This window comes from Chelon labrosus, assembly GCF_963514085.1.
Source record: "Chelon labrosus genome assembly, chromosome: 22".
NCBI classification, from domain to species: Eukaryota; Metazoa; Chordata; class Actinopteri; order Mugiliformes; family Mugilidae; genus Chelon; species Chelon labrosus.
In genome coordinates, this window is record NC_140355.1 from 23,971,563 (window position 1) to 23,991,945 (window position 20,383).

The 20,383-nt window shown below is 37.5% G+C and overlaps 1 protein-coding gene across 5 annotated transcripts; it reads left to right on the top strand.

Moving 5' to 3' along the window:
- Positions 1-720: 720 nt before the first annotated feature.
- On the top strand, positions 721-20,078 carry LOC311507452 (uncharacterized protein). 5 transcript variants are annotated; one of them, XR_014699725.1, is made up of 4 exons: positions 727-755; positions 1,258-1,319; positions 8,096-10,436; positions 11,379-13,282. XR_014699725.1 is itself a non-coding variant. In XM_084571788.1 (3 exons), the coding sequence occupies exons 2-3, from the start codon at positions 1,309-1,311 to the stop codon at positions 14,765-14,767; spliced, it is 1,617 nt and encodes a 538-aa protein (XP_084427914.1). In that variant the 5' UTR covers positions 721-755; positions 1,258-1,308; the 3' UTR covers positions 14,768-15,406. The 5 variants fall into 5 exon arrangements, 2 of the variants coding, with proteins under 2 accessions (XP_084427914.1, XP_084427915.1); XR_014699726.1 differs by lacking the exon at positions 727-755 and adding an exon at positions 6,754-6,952 and having other exon boundaries at positions 1,253-1,319; XR_014699727.1 differs by lacking the exons at positions 727-755; positions 1,258-1,319 and adding an exon at positions 6,629-6,952 and having other exon boundaries at positions 8,096-9,529; positions 9,594-10,436.
- The last annotated feature ends 305 nt before the right edge of the window (positions 20,079-20,383 follow it).

Below are 20,383 nucleotides of genomic sequence, written 5' to 3' on the forward strand. Positions count from 1 at the left end.
ATGCAGCTGGTCAAGATGCTGATGCTAAGACACCTGACCACCACAGAGGGTAGATATCTTTCATTTCAAATATCTGATAATAATAGTTTACTGTTTTACCGTCACCAAACTCATCATGTTTTTATTATTTCCACTGATAGAACATTTCAAAATAATTTTATTTTGTAAATCTAATTTTATATAAAATTCAGGCCTTATTATAAATATAATGTAGAACATAAAACAAACCTCAGACATACATTCAGTCTCTGTATCTACATAGAAACTTCTATGTAATTATATGTAAAACGTTATTGCAAAAGAATTAAATAATTTATTTCAAACTAATCCTAATTGTGTAAAATAGAAAGTAGATTATTACAACCTTATTACAAAGAGTCAGTTACAGTGATGTTGATGTCACTGACTATCTCAGCTGTCATGATTCTAACTGTCACAGTTACAGTAGTTGAACTATGAACTTTTTTTTATATTTTGTAGAAGATCAAACTACACTAAAAACACAAGCTGATTCTCCAACAGAGTTAAGTCATTGTTTTAAAACCTCTTACTCTGTTCTACACTCAGTTCATAATCAAATGTTTCAAAGATATTTCTCCTAAGATGTGTTGATTATATAAAGCAGGAAGGATTTCAGTGAGGTCATGTGACCACAGAGGCTCCGCCCCCTCGGCTGATAGAGAATAAAACCTCTGAGCTCTGACTCCTCTCTGCTCTTTCTGACTCGTCAGCATCACAGAGTTTCCTGACACCAGGTAAGATCTTAGAAAGAGGAATGAGGAAACATTCACAGTCAGGACTGTCAACTCTGTAGAGATCTTTTAATGATATTTTCATTTAAATGTGTGTGGTTAATACATGTTCACCAACATTGCAATGAAACAACAGCTGCAGGATGAGTTTGGACATTCTTTTAATAGAAGTAAGGGACAATGAAATTATTAGTCATTTATTTATGTGTCTCTCTTTCAGTAACTATGACATTATCTAAATTGAAGTTGTTGTTCCATGACAGGAGCTTCCTCAACCTGAACATGTGAATCTGTTGTGGTTCCAGGTTCTTGCAGCAATCATGTTTCTTATAAAATACATTACTGTCTATTTAGCAAATGTGTGGGAGTGTGATCGACAATATTTAAAGTTTTTTAATTGCTCGTTGCTAAACTATGTAGATACAACGATGTCATTTCACTGTGTAACTTAACTTCGTTACAGAGGAATGTAAATATAATTCACTGTTTGCATGTTTTTAACCAGACCTCCTCATCTCCACCAATTCATCGTTCATCAGCTGATCACTTCATCATCATGTCAGCAGCGTGAGTCATGCAACACTTACACAACTATAATCAGTTGTAGTATATAATTAGAAATAAGAATCACATATATGATTCACATCAAATATTGTGGAAATAACAGGAGATGATCACAATCATACATTTTTTTTGTTTGTTTGTTGTTTTTAGTTCTTGGCATTTCAACACACAACCCGTTTGTTCAGTGTCATGTTGGTCTGTAACAGTCTCACAGTTGTTAAGTGGTCCTTTCTAAATCCTGCTGTAAAGGTCAGGTCAAGGGACCAACTCCTTTTAATGTTCATTTTTAAGCTAATTGGACCATTTTTGCAGAACTTTTTCAGAGAATAATTCAATGAGATGCCTTCTACACATACTCTACCTCCTCCTGTACCTCTTAACCACTGCTCTAGCTTTGTTTCTGCTTATGTTCTGTAGCTACTGATGATTATACCTCTCCATCTTTATGAAGTTTCACATCTGCTTTCTGACTTGTTCAGGTGATTCCTTACCGTTGATGGCCTATAATACATATGATGTTGTAATGTGTTTTAATCTGTTCAGTATAAAATGATTTTGGTTCAATATTGTAACACGTTAGGAGAAGAACTGGAAGACTAGACAAAAATAACTCCAATAGCCTGAAGTGCAACACAGCTGAAGCTGGATGAGTTCATTAAAACTGTTTAATTACATGTGTTAGACTTAACACTTCAGAAATTTACACTTACCATGACAATACCATTTGTTTTATTTTTTTGCCAATTTCAGCCACTGGTGAACCTTTGAACAGTTGAAATCTAACTGACATAAAGGCCAAGGAGGTTTTTATTGTCATTTTAACCATATATAGCAGGTGCAGTACGTAGTTAGATGAGAGGATGATCCTACATGAAGTCATAGGACTCAGGGTCTGAGCATAAAGAGCATGTGTGCAGTTTTATGCAGACAATGAGAGAAAGTGTACAGATAAACAATACAATACAGACAGTGCAAATCACTTGTGAGACAACGCACCTATAAAAAGACATTCAGAGTGATGGTTGCATGCAATTCATTAGGGGTCCATGCAACAAAGTTGCAGGATCCTTATTGATTTTCTTGTGATTTTTATTATTATTCGCCTTATTGTTCTGCTTCCCTAAAAGTGTCTGCCCAGGACAAACTGCAAGAGCAAAAGGCATCAAACCTGGTAACTTGGTAGAAGTCCTATCATGTCACTTTGCCAATGTGTCAATACACATGCCTACAGCTAGGTGCCGCTATAGTAAGCCAATTTACGTTTTGCATATCTCGAGAACCGTGTGCCCTAGAAACAAAATGATTTCCCCCACTGATTCCTTACATAGTCCTGGTTCTAATGGACTAGGCCACACCCATTTCTGCATGCCATTTTGTCCTGCCATTTTAAAAAAATTACACCTCAAATCAAAATCAACTCCTCCTAGCCCGTTCATCTAATTCTCACCAAACGTGGGATGTGTCATTTATGGACAAAGATAATGAAAATTCTTCAAAAGAACTATAGCAGGGTTATTGATTACAAAGTTAATGGATAATTAGTTTTTATATGGCGTGTAACAGTATAACTCCAAAGCTAATATTTTGTGAAGTATATACCCAAACTTAATCAAACTTAATATCATTGATAATAATAATATATAATATAATAATAATAAATGATTCTGCACAAGCACCCCAACTTTTGTGACCCTTGGTCTCTAGGGGGCGCTACAAAAGCAACATTTCAATATCTCAAAAACTGCAGTACCTAACTTCATGAAATTCATGAACTTCATGAAACTGTCATTACAATATGCTACAATCATGCCAAGCTTTGTGAAATTCGGGCTGTACGGGGCGCTACAACAACTACATGTTTATATCTCACAAACCACCACAGTAAACTGCTTGAAATTTGACAATATTAATCTGTGGATGGCTCCTTACAAGCCCACCAAGTTCCGTGTAATACGGTCTATAGGGGGCGCTACTGGTGATCTGTAAATATTTGAGTCCTATCTCCTACTCAGTTGGCAGACCCAGCTTTTCCCCAGTCACACAAGTGGACGTGGAAGTTTCTACATGTACCATAATCTCTGGTAATAAAAGTAAATAAAGACATCGGAGATTGAGAAAATACATAACTTAACCACACATGGCTCTTCATACAGCAACATGACGCATCATTAATTAATCACATGCCATTATGCTATTTAATGACAGGATCACACTCGTGAACTCATATTAAATATTTTTATTTGCTAATTCTAGTTCAGATTTGTTTCTTGTTTAGTTTGGTTCTCAGAATCTTTTAAAAGGCTCTCATTACTAATGAACAGAGCCTTTCACAGAGCCACACATCACTTATTCATGTGATCATTTCTAATAGTGGATGAGTGTTTTTTTTCTGAATGGAGGCAAAACTCCACTAACGCAAGAGCACTCCTGCTGAGCATAAGTGATGTTAATGAGACACAGAACACATTGCGTTCACACTACCAATGGAATGCCTGACGAAGTTCCGCTGTTTTTACAAATGATCCTGAAAATATCAGGCAATGTCAGCTATAACCCTGAGGATCACTTTCATACTTCCTGCTCATGATAGACTCAACTGTACAACACATGATCTGGTAAGTTTATATTTTTAGATATTTTAAACAATGTTTACTCTGTTGTCTCGACTTTAACAAAAACAACAATGGCTTCAATGTTAACACACAGTTAAGATGAAAACATTCATTCTAATATTCTGGAATATAGGAACGTATTCCAATGTTGTTTCACTGTAGTAATGAAATTTCATTAATTTGGCCTGATTTACATACTTTGTATGAGGTGTGCTTCATTAAGTTTTAAAATTTATTTTTTATCTGAATTTTGTTATGTAAGAAGGACAGATTTACTCTGGAGGCTTCAGTGAAAAACAAATGAACTGTATTAAACTATTCTCAGTATGGACACAAACATCATGTACAAACATGAAATTCTGAGGTAGGCCTAATTAATTTGGTTTCAGTCATACAACTACATCTCCTATCTTCTCATAAAATATGCTTGTCACCATAATCATTCTTCAAACTTTACCTGGAACATTGACCTGTTCAGCTGAATCATTGTGAAGCTAGTGCTAAATACTTTAGCCTTCATGAAGAGATGATTTAGTGCTTACATTAGAATACATTAGTTTTCACTGGTGTACCTAATGAACTGTCAGGTGAGTATATTTTGTAATAATATTTGTATATCTTTTTCCAGTTACCTTTTAGAAACAGAGAGGCATTTGTTTGTGAGCATCATCAGAGGATTTTAAAATGAAAGGAATATGATATTGTTTAATTTACTGCATTAAATTCCAGATATACGTTTATCAATAGAACCTATTGTAGCCTTCTTAAAACCTTTGTTGATGAGAATATCAGTGTTGTAGGTTTGGTCATGCTGTATTGTATTATAATAAAACACTTTATAATAACTGCACACAATGAAGTATTAGTAAAGCATTAGTAAACTCTAATTTTAGCATTACTCCGACATTAATAGGCATTAGTAAGCAGTTTATAAATGGAGCTACAAATGCTCAATTCCTCATTTATAACCATCTCTATAACGTGTTTAATAATTATGTTTTCGTACTTTAGTAATGATTATAATTTTTTATCATTTATAAATTCAGTATTAAAGTATTTACAAACTGGTTATTAAGGAGTTATCTGTGGTCTGTAACACCATTTACAAAGCGTAAGTAAAGGATTAACAAACTATTTAAATATACATTTATGTATTTTATTATTGACACATATACTAATAGTTATACACAAGTGTGTTAATAAATAGTTTATAAATGAATGAATAAATCTATTCCTACTTTAATTAATAGTTAATTAATTAATGTAGTTATACACCATTTATTGTCTGTGAAGGTTCTCAGTCATCCAGGTCATGGCATATCCAAAAAACATTCAAATTTGAATGTTTTTTGGATATGCCGTTTATTGATTGTTAGTAAACTATTTTCATGACCTAAAAAATGAGAACTATTTATGCCTTATAAAGCATTTTTAAAGGCTCAGGTAACAGGAAGTAAACACAGCAGTAAACATTCTACATAGTAATAGCACAGAATTGCATGACTAGTAGTAGATAGGAAATTAGAGGACAAGAACTCTGTGCCAGAGAAAAGAAAGTGGAGGATGAGAGAGAGGAGAGAGAAGAAAGAAGGAGGACATGTGTTTGGTGCATTGTCCCCCAGCAGCCTAGGCCTATGGCAGCATAACTAAGGGATGGTTTAGTCCAGCCCTAACTATAAGCTTTATCAAAAAGGAAAGTCTTAAGCCTGACCTTAAAAATAGAGAGAGTCTCTGCCTCCCGAACCCAAACTGGGAGCTGGTTCCACAGGAGAGGAGCCTGATAGCTGAAAGCTCTGCCTCCCATTCTACTTTTTGAAATTCTAGGAACCACAAGTAGGCCTGCACTTTCAGACCGAAGTGATCTGTTGGGATGATATGGTACAATGAGGTCTTTAAGATACGATGGAGCTAGGCCTTTAAGGGCCTTGTATGTAAGGAGGAGGATTTTAAATTCTATTCTAGACTTTAAAGGGAGCCAGTGAAGAGAAGCTAAAACTGGAGTAATATGATCTCTCTGGTTAATTCCTGTCAATGCTCTTGCTGCGGCATTTTGAATCAATTGGAGGCTTTTTAAAGAGCTATTTGGACAACTTAACTTTCAACTTAAAATTTAACATACAATGAAAAAATAGGCATCTGCAGTCTCATATAAAACTGACAAAAATAGAACAAAATAAGCAAGAAAAACTAAATGAGCAATATGTTACTCAAAAGTGTTTTACTTTGTTGATTTTGAAAATAACAAAATATTTTGGTGTAGTCACAAGGTTTCTTATAGGGGTAAATACTGTTAAAATTTAGTGTCATAAGTGATTCACAGAGTGCCAAAATCCCATATAAAATCTTTCAGCATGGCAAAATTTAGATACAATCTGCATTTAAAACTGAAGATTCCCAATTAGATAACTAAGAGATGCTTATAAATTAAGCTTTTATAGTTCCATTTATAAACTCCTTACTAACAGCTATTGATGTAGGAGTAATGCTTTATAAATGGTGAATTAAGTGTCTACTAATGCGTCATAGTGTGCAGTTATTATAAAGTTCATTCATTCATCTTCTGTAATCGCGTGTCCTGTGAAGGGTCGGGGGGGGGGGGGGGGGGGGGACTCTCCACAGGACAAGCAGTTACTGAAGAAGAAGAAGTAGATGAAATAAACCATTGTTTTTGTAACTCCATCATGTGTCTTCACTTTATGTTGCGCCTCTCGAGCCGGGTCATAACACTGAGCCCTTACCGTTGCTATTTGGATGTGCAAAGTTGTTCACTTCTCCGCTTGTTTTGTTTTAATGTTGTGGCTGATTGGTGTATATTTCTGTTCTAGGGCATCAACTTGTAGGTGGCCCTGAACAACTCGCTCTTCTTCTTCTTGTCCTTCTTCTTTTTCTTCTTCTTCCCCTTCTTCTTCACTAACATGTCTGGGCGAATTAATCCAATGTTACAACTAGCCATTGCATGGAACTGCAAGTTGAAGCTGAACTGGTATTCTTGCTGCAGGCGAATATTGGACATGATGACTACCTGTGAGTGGTAATCATGTTATGGCTGTCGTATAAACCATTCATTTTATAGTTAAGTATTAATGGATTTTAAAAACCTACCTTTAAAACCTATGTAAGGTTCAAGGGTTCAAGGTTCTTTATTTGGCCATTTGTGCATAAACCAACAGTCCAGGCACATTGGAATTCTTGTGCAGGGCTCTTACAGAGTCAACAGTTTAGTTAAAAAGAGAAGTATAAATATAGAAATCACTATACAACAAAAAGCCTCACAGCAAGAAGGTCACCGGTTCGAATCCATGGGCCGGCTGGCCTTTCTGTGTGGAGTTTGCATGTTCTCCCTGTGTCTGCGTGGGTTCTCTCCGGGTACTCCGGCTTCCTCCCACCGTCCAAAGACATGCTCATTAGGTTAATTGGTGATTCTAAATTGGCCGTAGGTGTGAATGTGAGTGTGAATGGTTGTCTGTCTCTGTGTGTGGCCCTGAGATGGACTGGCGACCTGTCCAGGGTGTACCCCTGCCTCTCGTCCGATGACAGCTGGGATAGGCTCCAGCAGACCCCCGTGACCCTTAACAGGACTAAACGGGTATAGAAGATGAATGAATGAATGAATGAATATACAACAAAAAATATAAATACAAAATATAGAAGCACTCTGCAACTGTAATATTACAATAAACAAGTATGAAGGTGAGAGGGCAATGTTGGTGACAGAGTAATAAATAATAGATAAACTGGTTAGACTGGTTCTAGGAATGCGAGGCGTAGGTGAGGGGGAGGAGAGAGAGGAGAGAGAGAGAGAGAGAGAGAGTATTGGGAATATTGCACTGATGGACTATTGCACATTTATCAGGGAACTACAGAACAGATTGCACATTGTACAGAGATAATAATATTAAGTCAGCTATTGCACATGTAATTAAAGTGAGGTAGTGTCTGGTTATTTTTTGCACAAGTTCAGTAGTTATTGTTTTGCCATCAGTATGACTGTGGCAGGGAAGAAGCTGTTGAAGATGTAAGTCAATGTAAACATTGAATGAGCTTGAAAAATAAAGTTAACACTGGAATGTTTAGTCTTTTCTTTATGTTTTATATCGTCCTTTCACAATGATTGTGAAAATTATGTGCAGAAAGTTTCACTGCGTAAAATCTAAACTTTTTCTGCAGGTTCACTAAGGTCTCATCAAAATATCAGGACATCATCTCCAAAAGTATTCTGGTCCGTTCAGGATCTCCTTCTGTCTACCAGCTGAAACCAAAAGAAGAGAAGATTGGAACTCTAACGAGACTGACTGTTGGTAAAAAAAATGTGAACAAGACCAATAGAACCATCTTACTAGTTGGTGAATCAGGAGCAGGAAAATCAGCTCTGGTCAACTCTCTGGTCAACTACACCATGGGAGTGAGGTTTAAGGATGAAGTCTGGTTTCAGATCGTAGAGGATGATAAAAGAAGTCAATCAGAAAGTCAGACATCAGATGTGATCGTGTACGAGATCTTTGGTTTTGAAGATAAAACTCTGCCCTACTCTCTGACCATCATCGATACTCCTGGATATGGAGACACCAGAGGGATTGAAGAAGATCTCATCATTAGTCAAAGACTTTTTGACTTGTTTAGATCAGAGGATGGAGTTCATGAAATTAATGCAGTGGGTCTGGTGATGAAGGCCAGTGATAATCGACTGAATGATCGACTGTCATACATCTTTAATTCAGTGACGTCTCTGTTTGGAAAAGATCTGGAGAAAAACATCGTAGCTCTCATGACACACTCAGATGGAAGAAAACCTAGAAACGCTCTTGAAGCTCTTGAAGATGCAAACATTAAATGTGCCAAAAATCAGAAGAATCAACCTGTTTACTTCCAGTTTAACAACTGCCAGGATGAAGACAGAACAGAAGAAGAAGAATATCTGGAAGGTGCTTATCAAATAACAGTAAAAGGAATGAGAGAGTTCACAGCTTTTCTGGAAAAAACTGAACCTCAGAAACTGAAGAGAACTGTGGATGTTCTGAAGGAACGTATCAGACTGACAGCCTGCATCCATAACCTGGAAGAGAGAATCAAGAGGACTGAATTAAAAGAGATGAAGATCATACGGATTCAGGAAGCTCTGAAGAAACATGAAGAAGAGATGAAGAAGAATGAAAAGTTCACTGTAGAAGTTGATGAGGTCTACAAAGAAAGACAAACCATTGATGGTGGTAAGAAGAGGCTGGCATTTTTCAATAGAGCTGTCTGTTGTACTGTCTGTGAGGAGAACTGTCACTATCCTGGATGCACAGTGGCCTGGAAACCTGAAAACTGTGAGGTTTTAAAAGGAGGACGCTGTAGTGTTTGTACCAACAAGTGTCCTGCATCAGATCATGTGAAGGAAAATTGGAAATATGTGACCAAGATAAGAAGAGTCCATAGAACTAGAGCAGAGATTAAACAGAAGTATGAGAAGAATAAATCAGAAAGTCAGAAGAAGTTGAGCCTTGTGGAAAATCTTGAAAAGCAAATAAACCAACTGACATCAGAGAAATACCAGCTCCTGGATGAGGCCTACCAACATGTTGTCAAACTGGAGCAGATTGCCCTGAATGTTGACTCAGTGTCCACTCATGTCCACTTGGACTTCCTGATTGACAAGATGAAGGAGAGAGGAGACAGAGAGAAGGTCCGTAAACTGGAGAAGATGAAAAACAGAGTGGATGAAGGAACTATAGCAGCTCTGCAGTATCTGTGGGGAAAACTGGATCTGGGAAAATAAGTTAAAGACTCATTGATGTAGATGAACAACATGATTGTGATGTTTCTGCTGTCGACTCTCTTTAAACATGAATCAGCTGTTTCATTGTGATTGCGTTCAGTGTAATATTCAGTTCATATTTCCAATCAGAAACATGGTGGAGGAAGTATTCAGATCATTGACTTCAGTCAAAGTAACAACACCAACATATTAGTAGTGTTATCAGTTCTCAGTAAATGTAGTTCATGTATCAACAGTAAAAGTATTCCATGAGGAAAATGTTCTATCAGTGTGATATGATTGTATCTCATGTTACTGGCTTGTTGTTGTCATTCTAATCAGTTTGTACAGAGGATGTCACTCACACTGAACTCAGACACAGTGGAGAAATCTTCTGCTGTGCTGGAGCTCCATCCAACTTTAATACTTCAGTGTTTTTGAAGAGAACAGTCCTGAAATCTGATGTTCTTTGATTTGATTGATACCTTGGATTATTCATGTGTTCATGCTTTAATGACTATTTGGAATATTTCAGATGACTCAGGCTGAGTGGAAACATTCAGATCATTTTATGTTGTTCTGATTTTTAATTCACTATATTCTGTTCTTCACATTCAATCGTCTCCTGATTGAAGCAGTTTTCTGTGAATCCTGAATAAAATCTCTGCTTCATGAAATCAGTTTGCTCAGAGTGTCTTCACTGGATCATCTGAGAAAGAGAAGCAGATTCCAAACTCAACTACAAATGTGGTGTAGTTTTACTAATAACCAGTGTTGGGAACGTTACTTTAAAAAAGTAATTAGTTATAGTTACTCACTACTTGTTCCAAAAAGTAACTGAGTTAGTAACTGAATTACTCTATAATAAAAGTAACTCGTTACCAGGGAAAGTAACTATTTGCGTTACTGTTAAAAAAAAAAGTTGCTATATGTCAAAGAATTAGGATTTTTTTGAGCAGTTTTCACAAGTCAGTTGAAATGACTAGAACAGACAGGTGTTTGTACATAACTTTTGATATTTATATATATATTTTATAATTATATTTATATTAAATTTATTTTTATAATATTTATATTTCGGTAGGGTTTAGACGGCGAGCTATCGTCTGTGGTGGAGGTATCTGTGTTTTTGGCCACTAGCTTTGTAGATGCGTGTGTCGTTGTGAGATGCTTCATTAAATTAGAGTTGCTTACAACGGATGTCGAGAAAGTCTTTGCTCCTGGACATAATGTACACATTACATGCACGTTCCTCCCTTTGACCACAATTAATTTTTTTATTTATTGAAGTAGTGCTTATATCTCCACCTTGAAAATGCCAACTTTTCATCGGATTGCTCCTGACTCGCCGTCTCTGCTGCTTCATCGAATCTCTGTTTAGCTGTTGTGTGTGTGTGGCGCGTGTGCTGTCATGTGTGTAAAACCACTGGCTCTGATTGGCTACCATGAAACATGACTCTGCCTTAGCCAATCATAATCGCTTACCTCGTTATTAACCCACCTCCTCACTAGCGGTGAGCCAGGGGTGCGTTCGGATTACACAGTTTATTCAATCGATGTATAGTAACGCACCGCATTTAACGTCCAGTAACGTTAACGGCGTTGTAACGACGAGAAAAGTAATTAGTTAGATTACCCCGTTACTGAAAAAATGACGGCGTTACCTAACGCCGTTACTTTAAACGGCGTTATTCCAAACACTGCTAATAACAGTGACATTTTTGAACAGATGACTAAAATGTAAATGCTCTAGATTGAGAGCATTATTATAGTGTGTAGAGGTGCATTATACTGCATTTGAACACAGTTATGAAAGAAAGCCTACTTTATGGCACTTTTGGACATTTTGAAAATCTGTCCCATTTTACCCTCTCAAGCAATGAAAAGCATTTTCATATGCTAGTCTGTATAGCATTTTATTTTTTAAAGACATAGAGACTATTTTACTTGCTTTCATTTCATCACGCCTCGGTTACTGTAATAGTACTTTTGCCTGTCTGAATATTAAATCACTCCCTTGATTTTAGGCTTTTACTAGAACCATGGAAAGGGATCATATGAATAATTGATTTTACTGATTACTTTTAAAAGTCTTCATTGCCATGCCCCCAGCTATATCACTGACTTTTAGGACCACATATACCAGTACGTATCTTGAGATCCTCGGGCAGAGGTATACCATCTGTTAGAGGGGCCCAACTAAAAACAAAAATGGACAGGGTATCCATGGCTGTGGGATGATCTGCCCGAGAAAATCAGGTCAGCTGACTTTGTTATCTCTTTAATTTTTCATTTGAATACACGTTCACCTCGGAGCATTTTCACCTACTTTCAATGCTGGCACTATTCTTTTTTTACTTTTTTTTATCCATTATCAACTCCCAAGTAATATACTTTGTATTTTATACACTTTCTATCTTGTACTCTTGATTGTATCGTGTTTATACAGTATGTTGCCTGTATGCTTTAACCAGATGAATTCATGAATTCATCTCATTCTTCTTGGTGCTCTCATCTCCAACACTCTTCTTTCTCTTTTCCTGTCTCTAGCCATCCAGCTTCAAGCAGATTTTTTCACCATATGAGCTGGGTTCTGCTCAAGGTTTCTTATTTTAATTTTGTCATATTTCCAACATTTAATGCAGACTGGAAATCTGTGTTGGATTAAATTACAACTTCTCCAGTAGTTAGTGCCCTGTCTCCATGACTTCAACTTTGTAACCAAATAGACCAACATGTGTGGACTTTTCCAAAACTCAGTTCATAAATGATAACATGAATATTTTCATTAATTCATATTAGTAAGTTGGTGTGGCTGAGAGTCTGTTCTTATCAACTTTTTATCTTTGAAGACTCCAAACTAAATCAAAATGCTGCAGTTTGTCTGAGGTTACATTTACTGCAAAATAGATTACTATCGAGGTCTAATATTTTTGCCACATTTCTTTTTTATTGTTTTCATGCAGCATATAGAGAACGGATTGCTCTACCCAACTGCAACATTTAAAAAGTGCACTTTTGCTATAATTAGTGATTAGAAATACTTTTATGAGAAAGTTGGAAATCTGTACACTATGTTTAAATATGAGTATTTTATACGGGTTTTAGTTTTACATGGGTGTGCAAGAAAAACGGTATGTGCTGTTTATTTTGTTTGTGTATATTTAAAATAAACTGAAGAACATTCCTAGAAATTACTTCCATTAAAAACAAACTGATTCCAAAATGATACATGTTGGGCCAAGATTCTGACGAGAATGTTTCCGTATACGCACTTAACTCCAGGATGATCTGGTTATACTAATAATAATAATAATAATAATCCTCTGCTACTTGTCCTTTAATCCAGAAGATATTCCAGCTCACACTCACAAGCAAAAAATACACACAAAACAAAAACACACAACAAACAAACCACACTTCATTTTCATGCACGCGCATGTGTAAATAGGTATATATTACTCATGTGCTGAATTAATACAATTTTCTTCCACAGGAAATCTAAAGTCTCTTCAGGGTATCAGGACATCATCTCCAGAAGTATTCTGATCTCTCCAGGATCTCCTTCTGTCTACCAGCTGAAACCAAAGAAAGAGAAGATTGGAACTTTGACTAGAATGACTGTTGGAGAAAGAAATGTGAACAAGACCAATAAAACCATCTTACTAGTTGGTGAAACAGGATCAGGAAAATCAGCTCTGATCAACTCTCTGGTCAACTACACCATGGGAGTGAAGTTTGAGGATGAAGTGTGGTTTCAGATCATAGAGGACGAGAAAAGAAGACAATCAGAAAGTCACACATCAGATGTGATCGTGTACGAGATCTTTGGTTTTGAAGATAAAACTCTGCCCTACTCTCTGACCATCATCGATACTCCTGGATATAATAACACCACAGGAATCAGAGATGATGTAATGGTGAGTCAAAGATTATTTGACTTGTTTAGAACAGAGGATGGAGTTCATGAAGTTAATGCAGTGGGTCTGGTGATGAAGGCCAGTGATAACAGACTCAGTGATCGACTGATGTACGTCTTTGATTCAGTGACGTCTCTGTTTGGAAAAAACCTGGAGAAAAACATCTTAGCTCTCATCACACACTCAGATGGAAGAAAACCTAAAAACGCTCTTGAAGCTCTTGAAGCTGCAAAAGTTAAATGTGCCAAAAATGAGAAGAATCAACCTGTTCACTTCCTGTTTAATAACTGTCAGCATGAAGACAGAACAGAAGAAAGAGAATACCTGGAAGGTGCTGATCAAATATCAGTGAGAGGAATGAGAGAGTTCACAGCTTTTCTGGAAAAAACTGAACCTCAGAAACTGAAGAAAACTGTGGATGTTCTGAAGGAACGTATCAGACTGACAGCCTGCATCCAAAACCTGGAAGAGAGAATCAAGAAGACTGAACAGAAACAGACAGAGATCAAACAGATTCAAGAAGAGATGAAGAAACATGGAGAAGAGATGAAGATGAATGAAAAGTTCACTGTAGAAGTTGGTGAGGTCTACAAAGAAAAAGAACCTATTGGTGGTGGGATGTGTGGGTTGGCGTTTTATGAAGGAGCTACCTGCTGTACTGTCTGTGAGGAGAACTGTCACTATCCTGGATGCACAATGGCCAGGAAACCTAGACACTGTGAAATGATGAGAGGAGGTCGCTGTACTGTTTGTACCAACAAGTGTCCTGCATCAGATCACGTGAAGGAAAACTGGATCTATGTGACCAAGACAAGGAAAGTTAGGAAAACTGAAGAAGAAATGAAACAGAAGTATGAGAAGAATAAATCAGAAAGTCAGAAGAAGTTGAGTCTTTTGGAAAATGTTGAGAAAGAAATGAGCCAACTGACATCAGAGAAGTCCCAGTTCCTGGATAAGGCCTACCAACATGTTGTTAAACTGGAGGAGATCGCCCTGAATGTTGACTCAGTGTCCACTCATGTCCACTTGGACTTCTTGATGGAGAAGATGAAGGAGAGGAGAGACAGAGAGAAGGTCCAGAAACTGGAGGAGATGAAAAACAGAGTGGATGAAGGAACCAGAGCAGCTCTGAGATACATGAAGAGTAAACAGGATCTGGAAAATAAGTTAAAGACTCATTGATGTAGATGAACAACATGATTGTGATGTTTCTGCTGTCGACTCTCTTTAAACATGAATCAGTTGTTTCATTGTGATTGTGTTCAGTGTAATATTCAGTTCATATTTCCAATCAGAAACATGGTGGAGGAAGTATTCAGATCATTGACTTCAGTCAAAGTAACAACACCAACATATTAGTAGTGTTATCAGTTCTCAGTAAATGTAGTTCATGTATCAACAGTAAAAGTATTCCATGAGGAAAATGTTCTATCAGTGTGATATGATTGTATCTCATATTACTGGCTTGTTGTTGTCATTCTAATCAGTTTGTACAGAGGATGTTACTCACACTGAACTCAGACACAGTGGAGAAATCTTCTGCTGTGCTGGAGCTCCATCCAACTTTAATACTTCAGTGTTTTTGAAGAGAACAGTCCTGAAATCTGATGTTCTTTGATCTGATTGATACCTTGGATTATTCATGTGTTCATGCTGGAATGACTAGTTGGAATATTTCAGATGACTCAGACTGAGAGGAAACATTTCGATCATTTTATGTTGTTGATTTTTAAATTCACTATATTCTGTTCTTCACATTCAATCGTCTCCTGGTTGAAGCAGTTTTCTGTGAATCCTGAATAAAATCTCTGCTTCATGAAATCAGTTTGCTCAGAGTGTCTTCACTGGATCATCTGAAAAAGAGAAGCAGATTCAAAACTCAACTACAAATGTGGTGTGGTTTTACTAATAACGATGGTTGCTAATATTTATGCATTAAAGTCAGATGAAATGTTTCTGTGTCACCTGTAGTTCCCCCTGCAGACGTGATGTCACACAACTTGATGGGTGTCTACACAATACGTAACAGATTGTGTATGAAACATTTCATGAAGGTATTGCAGTTTTGAGATATTGAAATGTTGCTTTTGTAGCGCCCCCTAGAGACCAAGGGTCACAAAAGTTGGAGTGCTTGTACAGAATCATATTATTATCAATGATATGAAGTTTGATTAAGTTTGGGTATATACTTCACAAAATATTAGCTTTGGAGTTATACTGTTACACGCCATGAAAACTAATTATCCAATAACTTTGTAATCAATAACCCTGATAAAGTTCTTTTGAGAACTTTTCATTATCTTTGTCCATAAATGACACATGCCAAGATTGGTGAGAATTGGATGAACGGGCTAGGAGGAGTTGAATTTAATTTTAAGTGCAATTTTTTCAAAATGGCGGGAAAAAATGGTACCCCAAAATGGGCGTGGCCTAGTCCATTAGAACCAGGACTATATAAAGAATCAGAGGGAGAAAGAATTTTGTTTCGAGGGCACACGGTTCTCGAGATATCAGGCAAAACGTAAATTGGCTTGTTGTAGCACCACCTCGCTGTAGGCATGTGTATTGACACCTTGGCCAAGTGACATGCCAGGACTTCTACCAAGTTACCCGGTTTGATACCTTTCGCCTCGTAGTTTGTCCTGAACAGACACTTTTAGCTATGCAGAAAAAGATAAATCATTATAAGAAGAAGAAGAACAAGAACAATTGCAACTAAATCAATAGGGTTCCTGCAACTTCGTTTGCATGGACCCCTAATAATACTCTGATACCTGTTATATCCAAAAAAGGTTAAAAAAAAAAAGGGAACTAATAACCAGAAACCGTTGCAGCTAATTTCCATTAACGACTGGGTACTTACCTGTTGTTGAGGGGGGACTGTTTTTGTCCCCGTCCTCTTCCCTATGAATGGTTCTCTAACGACTCTTGTCCGTCTGAGGCTCCAGTGTCAAGGTGTGAATGAGATTGAAACTTCTTGGGGACAGAAGTTAAAACTGTATTGTAAATAGATGTCAGATTAAATCTCAGTCCACCTCCTCTTTTTAGTGAAGGTTTTTCCAGTCTGACATAGATGGCTTCCTTTACTCCTCTTTCAAACCATCGGTCTTCTCTGGCTAAGATTTGGACGTTGTAATCTTCAAAAGAGTGTCCTTTGTCCTTCAGGTGTAGGTGGACCGCTGAATCGTTTCCTGATCAGCTGGCTCTCCTGTGCTGGTACATGCGTTTATGGATGGGTTGTTTAGTTTCCCCAATGTATAAATCTGTACACTCCTCACTGCACTGAACAGCGTACACCACATTACTCTGTTTCTGCCTGGGTGTTTTGTCTTTTGGGTGGACCAGTCTTTGCCTAAGTGTGTTTCCTCGTTTGAAATAAACTGGAATACGGTGATTTCTGAAAATTCTCCTGAGTTTCTCGGACACTCCAGCCACGTAGGGGATGACGATGTTCTTCCTTTTGTTGTTCTCCTCCTCTCTGTCCTTTTTGGGGTATCTTTTTGAGCCTTTTACAAAGGCCCATTTGGGATATCCACATGTCTTAAGTGCCCGTTTAATGTTTGCTCCTTCTCCTTACCATCTAGTCTTGTGGGTACAGTCTGTGCTCAGTGCTGGAGTGTTCTGATGACCCCTAGTTTGTGTTCCAGGGGGTGGTGGGAATCAAATAATAAGTGCTGATCAGTGTGGGTGGGTTTTCTATACACTTCAATGTTGAGGCTTCGGTCTTCGTCCACATGCACCAGACAGTCCAGGAAAGCCAAAGTACCTCTGCTGATGTCCTCCCGAGTGAACTTGATGTTACTGTCCACTGCATTGATGTGCTGTGTGAAAGACTCCGCTTCCTGCGTCTTGATTTTAACCCAAGTGTCGTCCACGTACCTGAACCAATGGGTGGGGGTGTTTCTTGTGAAAGAGTTCAGGGCTCTGGTCTCGACCTCCTCCATGTAGAGATTGGCCACAATAGGTGACACTGGTGACCCCATAGCACAGCCGTGTTATTGCCTGTAGAATCCTCCATTAAACTGGAAATAGAATCGAGCAACACGCAGAGTTGGTCTGGGGTGAGGGTGGTCCTACCAGCCAAGGAGTGTCATCCTTTTGTAGTCTTTCCCTTACTACTCTTGTGGCTTCTCTGGTGGGGATACACGTGAAGAGGGAGGTTACATCATAGGATACAATGGTTTCCTCTGGAGACACCCTGATACCTGCTCTTTAATCAAAAAGATATTCCAGCTCACATATACACAGTCATATGCAATAAAATATACACAAAAAGAAAACTCCCAACAAACAAACCACACATTGTTTTCATGCACACGCATGTGTAAATAGGTATATATTTCTAATGTGCTGAATAAATATTTCTTAAAATTAAATTTTTCTTCCACAGGAATTCTAAAATCTCATTAAGGTATCGGGACGTCATCTCCAGAAGTACTCTGATCTCTCCAGGATCTCCTTCTGTCTATCAGCTGAAACCAAAGAAAGAGAAGATTGGAACTCTGACTAGAATGACTGTTGGAGAAAGAAATGTGAATAAGACCAATAAAACCATCTTACTAGTTGGTGAAACAGGATCAGGAAAATCTACTCTGATCAACTCTCTGGTCAACTACACCATGGGAGTGAAGTTTGAGGATGAAGTGTGGTTTCAGATCATAGAGGACGAGAAAAGAAGACAATCAGAAAGTCAGACATCAGATGTAATCGTGTACAAGATCTTTGGTTTTGAAGATAAAACTCTGCCCTACTCTCTGACCATCATCGATACTCCTGGATTTAATAGCACTAAAGGGATCAAAGATGATGCCACCATCAGTCAAAGATTATTTGACTTGTTTAGATCAGAGGATGGAGTTCATGAAGTTAATGCAGTGGGTCTGGTGATGAAGGCCAGTGATAATCGACTCAGTGATCGACTGATGTACATCTTTGATTCAGTGGTTTCTCTGTTTGGAAAAGATCTGGAGAAAAACATCGTAGCTCTCATCACACACTCAGATGGAAGAAAACCTAAAAACGCTCTTGAAGCTCTTGGAGCTGCAAAAATTAAATGTGCTAAAAATGAGAAGAATCAACCTGTTTACTTCCTGTTTAATAACTGTCAGCATGAAGACAGAACAGAAGAAGAAGAAAATCTGGAAGGTGCTGATCAAATATCAATGAGAGGAATGAGAGAGTTCACAGCTTTTCTGGAAAAAACTGAACCTCAGAAACTGGAGAAAACTGTGGATGTTCTGAATGAACGTATCAGACTGACAGCCTGCATCCAAAACCTGGAAGAGAGAATCAACCTGACTGAACTGAAACAGACAGAGATCAAACAGATTCAAGAAGCTCTGAAGAAACATGGAGAAGAGTTGAAGAGGAATAAAAAGTTCACTGTAGAAGTTGATGAGGTCTACAAAGATAAAGTAACTATTGGTGGTGGGATGTGGGGGTTGGTGTTTTATGAAGGAGCTACCTGCTGTAATGTCTGTGAGGAGAACTGTCACTATCCTGGATGTACAATTGCCTGGAAACCTAGACACTGTGAGGTGATGAGAGGAGGTCGCTGTACTTCATGTACCAACAAGTGTCCTGTATCAGATCATGTGAAAGAAAAGTGGATCTATGTGACCAAGATGAGGAGAGTTAGGAAAACTGAAGAAGAAATAAAACAGAAGTATGAGAAGAATGAATCAGAGAGTCAGAAGAAGTTGAGCCTTGTGGAAAATCTTGAGAAAGAAATGAACCAACTGACATCAGACAAGTCCCTGTTCCTGGATGAGGCCTACCAACATGTTGTCAAACTGGAGCAGATCGCCCTGAATGTTGACTCAGTGTCCACTCATGTCCACTTGGACTTCCTGATTCAGAAGATGAAGGAGAGGGGAGACAGAGAGAAGGTCCAGAAACTGGAGGAGATGAAAAACAGAGTGGATGAAAGAACCAGAGCAGCTCTGAGATACATGAAGAGTAAACAGGATCTGGAAAATAAGTTAAAGACTCATTGATGTAGATGAACATCATGATTGTGATGTTTCTGCTGTCGACTCTCTTTAAACATGAATCAGTTGTTTCACTGTGACTGTGTTCAGTGTAATATTCAGTTCATATTTCCAATCAGAAACATGGTGGAGGAAGTATTCAGATCATTGACTTCAGTCAAAGTAACAACACCAACATATTAGTAGTGTTATCAGTTCTCAGTAAATGTACTTCATGTATCAACAGTAAAAGTATTCCATGAGGAAAATGTTCTATCAGTGTGATATGATTGTATCTCATATTACTGGCTTGTTGTTGTCATTCTAATCAGTTTGTACAGAGGATGTTACTCACACTGAACTCAGACACAGTGGAGAAATCTTCTGCTGTGCTGGAGCTCCATCCAACTTTAATACTTCAGTGTTTTTGAAGAGAACAGTCCTGATTGATTTGATTGATACCTTGGATTATTCATGTGTTCATGCTGAAATGACTAGTTGGAATGACTAGTTGGAATATTTCTATCTATATATATATATATATATATATATATATATATATATATATATATATATATATATATGGCATGCCATTCACGAAATTAATCTTTGAATATATTGAATGAAACTCTGAATGTATGGAATGAAACTTTTAATATATGGAATGAACCTTTGAATATATGGAATGAAACTTATTGAATGAAACTTTGAATATATTGAATGAATATATGGAGTAAAACTTTCAATATGTTCAAAGTTTCACTCCATATATTCAAAGGTTCATTCCATATATTCAAAGTTTCATACCATATATTCAGAGTTTCATTCA